General features: G+C 43.0%; 1 protein-coding gene across 1 annotated transcript; it reads left to right on the plus strand.

Annotated features, from left to right (window-relative positions):
• Positions 1 to 3,633: 3,633 nt before the first annotated feature.
• On the plus strand, positions 3,634 to 4,611 carry LOC104982086 (olfactory receptor 49-like). Its single transcript, XM_010831406.1, has one exon. It carries the CDS (start codon positions 3,634 to 3,636, stop codon positions 4,609 to 4,611), a length of 978 nt encoding a protein of 325 aa, XP_010829708.1.
• Positions 4,612 to 5,819: the final 1,208 nt, after the last annotated feature.

Raw genomic sequence — 5,819 nt, forward strand, 5'->3', positions numbered from 1 at the left:
TGATAGAGATGGAAATACCACAACACCTTACATGCCTCCTGAGAAACCTGTATGTAAGTCAAGAAGCAATAGTTAGAACTGGACATGGAACAACGATTTGGTTAAAAATTGGGAAAGAAGTACATGAAGAGTGTATATTGTCACCCTGCTTATTTAACTTTTATGCACAGTATATCATGAGAAATGCCAGGCTGATGAAGCACAAGCTGGAATCAAGATTGCCAGGAGAAATATCAACAACCACAGATATGCAGGTGACACCACTCTTATGGCAGAAAGCGAAGAGGAATTTCAGAGCCTCCTGATGAAAGTGAAAGAGGAGAGTGAAAAGGCTGGCTTAAAATGCAACATTCAAAAAACAAGATCATGGCATCCAGTGTCATCACTTCATGGGGAACAAAGAAAACAGTGACAGACTATTTACTTGGACTAAAAAATCACTGCAGATGGTGACTGCAGCCATTAAATTAAAAGACGCTTGCTGCTTAGAAGAAAAGCTATGACAAATCTAGACAACGTATTAAAAAGCAGAGACATCACTTTGCCCACAAAGATCCATAGAGTCAAAGCTATGGTTTTTGCAGTAGTCATGTACAGATGTGAGAGTTGGATCATAAGGAAGGCTGAGCACCAAAGAACTGATGCTTTCAAACTGTAGTGCTGGAGAAAACTCTTGAGAGTCCCTTGGACAGCAAGGAAATCAACCCTGAATTATCATTGGAAGGACTGATGCTGAAGCTGAAGCTCCAATACTTTGGCCACCTGATGCAAAGAGTTGACTCATTGGAAAAGACCTTGGTGCTAGGAAAGATTGAAGGCAAGAGGAGAAGGGGACAACAAAGGATGAAATGGTTGGACGGCATTGTCGACTCAATGGACTTGAGTTTGAGCAAACTGGGGCGGAGGGGTTGGTGAAGGACATGCAAGCCTGGGTGCTGCAGTCCATGGATCACAAAGAGTCAGACACGACTTGCGACTGACTGAACAACAACTTTATGTAACTCGATCAGGAATACCTTTCATTATCCTTCAGTCTGATTCAGGATATCCTCTGAGCTCTTTTTCACACACTAATCACAATAGTAATTAATATTTATCTGATTATTTCATCTCTGTCTTCCCCACAAGATACTGCCTATCTGTGGCATCTAGAGCCATACTTATCACACAAAAGCACATCACACAACTTTGAATTAACTGTGTTTTTAAATGAACTTTTTATTAACTGTGTTTCTTTGTTACAGTTAAAATTCATTAGAGGTTTCGCAGCTTCTCAGTCAAAACAAAGTAAACTTTAAATCCCAAAATTGAACAAAGTAAGAGGTAAGGGACCTTCTTAGGTCCTATTACCACTGACGATAATGAATCTCCAGGGAAGCAGAGCTCCAACCAGTAAGAGAATAACATGAATCTCTAGATTGGTTAAGTTTGAGCTCTGCACCTTCTGTATCTCTGAGCTTCCAAGGAGACTAAACAGAATCCCAGGCAGTCCAAGACAAAGAGTCTGCCACGATTATTTTACCCCAGAACTCTCTATGGACACCATACTCCTGGAAGGGCCAGAAACTTCTTAAGCCCAACTGAAGATGAGTTAAACTAATCAGCATCTAATTATGTCTGTCTCTGCTTTACTATATGAGGGATGGAAGAATAATTAGATAGGTTTTCATATCCATTTCCCCAGGAAAGTGGTCCATGACATGGTGATGGATCAGAAAAATAGAAGCTTCCTGAGAAACTGGTGAAGTTCTGGGGAATATCCAGAGATTGTTACTTTCTGAGGACAACTGAGAATATGTGGATGGTGAGAGTCAGAGAATATTTCTTAAGAGAGATTGGTTGTTGGAAAATATGGATATTTGCAGACACATGCGTGTACTGTGTACAAGAGAATAGGACCTGCTTGTTCCATGACCTGCAGACCATGTTTCAGCTCTGGAGCGTCCTTCACTTCGTATCTCTGGTGAGCCCCCAAGAAGTGTACTCCTCAGGCAACACTGCAGAATTGGGAGTTTCCTGTGAAAACCAGGAGTCTCCCCATCATGAGAACTGCCTGGAAGACAACTGAGCATCTCACCTAGTATCTACTGAGGTAATCTACATTGGTGCAATTTTTGGTGTGGGGAAGGGGACCCTGATTCCCCTGGATGCTCTGGCTGAAAGCCTGACATCTGTTTTCAGGTGTCCACTGGCGGGCTGTGGCAGAGCTCACTTCTCTGACTTTTTGCATCGTTCTCAGTATCCTGATCAAGAACAGCTGATGGCTCACAGAATCATCATGGCTTTCCTTCACTCTATTCACGGACAGCCATTTATTTCCCCTTTGTCTCTCTCAAAATTTTTACCCAACTCTTAGTCCATATGGACTCATTGTGCTGGCTTCTTTTCTGATTTTGAATTTAAGTTACTTTATAAGTGATAATAAAAATAATAAAGAGACAGAAGAAAAATCACCTGCCATCCTCCCATCCTATTATGGCAATTATGCTCATTTTCCTGTGTTCTCATCCAATTCTTCTCCATATAAATACATATGTTACACAGCTATACTGAACTGTGTTATCATTTCTCTGAGGCAGGCTTATCACATTAGTTTCTGCTCCTGTCTCAGAGAGAGTCAGCTCTTCTTCACAGAAGCTTGCCTTTACCTGTTATTTCTATAAAGGACAACCGATGGCAAGAATGCCTACTTCTTTCTCCAGATCTCTAAGTGAGTGAAGCCACTCAGTCATGTCCAACTCTTTGTGATCCCATGGACTGTAGCCTACTAGGCTCCTCCGTCCGCAGGATTTTCTAGGCAAGAATGCTGGAGTGAGTTGCCATTTCCTTCTCCAGGGGATCTTCCCAACCCAGGGATCAAACCCAGGTCTCCTGCATTGTAGGCAGATGCTTTACCGTCTGAGCCACCAGGGAAGTTGGTTAAGACACTGCTACATAATGTAAGAACTAGAAAAAAATTATTCAAAATAAAGACATATTCTCTAAAATTGAAATTGAACCAATGTACGATTCTAAATATGAGCATTTATCATTATTATTCTTCATTACAATTACTTAGGAATTTATTCCAAAGAAGTAACCGTGATCCTAATTTTCAAATACATGTTTTATTCCCACTGAAGAAGCAGAGTGGTGAAGTTAGAGAACCGGCCCCACACAAGTTAGTAAATGATGGAGCTCAGGTACAAACACGAAGTCTAACTCAAATGCCTCTGTAACAAGTTCTAGAGGAAATTTTCCATTAGTGTTTTTGATAAAGGCCTGTGACCAATGGATACAGGATTTGCAGAGAAAATATTTTACTTTATTTGAGAGACCACTTAAAAGATTTGGACAAATATGGGGGTGGAAAACCCATCATCTGATCAAGATTTAAAGGGACAAACACTTCCTAACAGACACAAGAAAAATGGAAAAAGAATTGGTAAAGGCAAAACTTTCCCCAAAGAATACCAGACAATTGAATCAAAGTATGTAACTTGATGCTAACTCAGTGAGGGACCTGGACAACTGGCCTGACGAGGGAGGCAAAGGGACCTGCAGGTTGAAGAAATAAAGGATTCCTTCAGCTCAAAATCCCTCTTTCCTTTCAGTTCCAAGTGTCCTCAGATCCCCAGAACATCACGACTCTTGATGCAGCACACCGCTGATTGGGCATTCCCAGCAGAGGCCAGAGGAGCCACGGGGAACCACACCACTGTCACCGAGTTCATCCTGCTGGGGCTCTCAGAGGCCTGTGAGCTGCAGATGCTCCTCTTCCTGGGGCTCCTCCTGACCTACCTGCTCACTCTACTGGGGAACCTCCTCATCGTGGTCCTCACCCTCATGGACAGGCGCCTCCACACCCCCATGTACTACTTCCTCCGCAACCTTGCCGTCCTAGAGATCTGGTTCACCTCGGTCATCTTCCCCAAGATGCTGACCAACATCCTGAATGGAAATAGGACCATCTCCCTAGCCAGTTGCTTTCTCCAGCTTTTCCTCTATTTCTTCCTGGGCACCACAGAGTTCTTCCTACTGGCACTGACGTCCTTTGACAGGTATGTGGCCATATGTAACCCCTTGCGTTATGTCACCATCATGAGCAAAAGGGTCTGTGTCCAGTTAGTTCTTTCTTCATGGATCACAGGATTCTTTATCATCATCATTCCAACTTTCCTCACATTTCAGCAGCCATTCTGTGGTCCCAATATCATTGACCATTTCTTCTGTGACAGCTTTCCACTCCTGGAACTCGTATGTGCAGACACAAGTCTGATCGAGCTTCTAGGTTTCATCCTGGCCAACGTCAGCCTCCTGGGCACTCTGTCCGTGACGGCTACCTGCTATGGCCACATCCTCCACACCATTCTGTGCCTCCCCACAGCCAAGGAGAGGTGGAAAGCCTTCTCAACCTGTTCCTCCCACATCACTGTTGTCTCTCTCTTCTATGGCAGCTGCATCTTCATGTATGTCCGGTCAGGCAAGAGCAGCCAGGGGGAGGACAGGAACAAGGTGGTGGCCTTGCTCAACACCGTGGTGACTCCAGTGCTCAATCCCTTCATCTACACCCTGAGGAACAAACCGGTGAAGCAGGTGTTTTACAAGCAAATTAACAAGCTCCTCTCATAAATAGGAGCTGGATCTGAGAGGGTGTAGAAAGTTGGCTCCTTTCCTGAACCTCTCCAAATACTGCTGCTTCCCGATTTCCATGAACCATTTCCTCTCAGCCAATTTCTTAGCAAATGCTATAATCTACAGTGGTTTCTTACTGGCTCATGCAATCTTGTCAGAGAGTACAAAAAACTCAGTGTACCACAACTGTGTCTGGTATGTCTTTCTGATCCTAGAAGGTATCTTAGTGTTTTTTTTGGTTTCTTTGTTGTCAGGTTTTGGTTTTGGTTTTGGTTGCACTAGGTCTTCGCTGCTGCACACAGGCTTTCTCCAGTTGCACCAAGCAGGAGCTACTCTAGTTGTGGTGGTCAGACTTCTCGTTATGGTGGCCTCTCCTATTGCAGAGCTCTAAGGTGTCTGGGCTCAGTAGTTAAAGTCCATAGGCTTAGTTGCCCAGTGGCATGTGAAATCTTCCCGGACCAGGGGTAGAATCCATATTCCCTGCATTGGCAGGCAGATTCTTAACCACTGGACTACAAGGGAAGTCCTGCTGTCATGTTTGTATGTTTCGTTTTGTTTGCCCATGCCACATGGCTTGTGGAATCTTACCTAGCTCCTTGACTAGGGGTTGAACGCAGGCCCTCAGCAGTGAAAATGCAGAGTCCTTAACAACTGGACTGCCCTGAGTTTCTTAATCCGGCCTCATTTCAAATTACAATTTAACATACCTTCTTCACTAAAACCTTTAAAAACCAATGAAGATATTCTCAATGAGAATATATTTATTGTAAACTTCAGAATTAGTATGTGTCCAGAAAAATTAATGAGGTGGAATAGCCAAGAAATATTGAACAAAAAAAAAGCGTCAGGTATTAAAACACTAACTTAAGAACAAACAAATAGAACAGTGGAATTGGATAGTCTAGAAAAATGATGCAGATTAGACATAAAGATCTAATAGATGATTAGGGTAGACTTTCTAGGAAATTCCGTGGTGGTCCACTGGTTAGGACTACAAGCTTCCATTGCAGGAGGCATGAATTTGATCCCTGGGTAGGAAAGAAAACCAAAATCCAGCAAGCCACATGGGGAGGCCAAGAAAATAATAACAATGAAACAAAGTAGACTTTCTAATCTGTAAAAAAGAGAGAGTCCAGTGGATAAATATGCCAAGACTATTGGCTAACACAATAGAAGACTGTTGTACTTTAAAAAGATTGGGGTCT

This window comes from Bison bison, unplaced genomic scaffold, assembly GCF_000754665.1.
Source record: "Bison bison bison isolate TAMUID 2011002044 unplaced genomic scaffold, Bison_UMD1.0 scf7180017864526, whole genome shotgun sequence".
Taxonomy (NCBI): domain Eukaryota; kingdom Metazoa; phylum Chordata; class Mammalia; order Artiodactyla; family Bovidae; genus Bison; species Bison bison.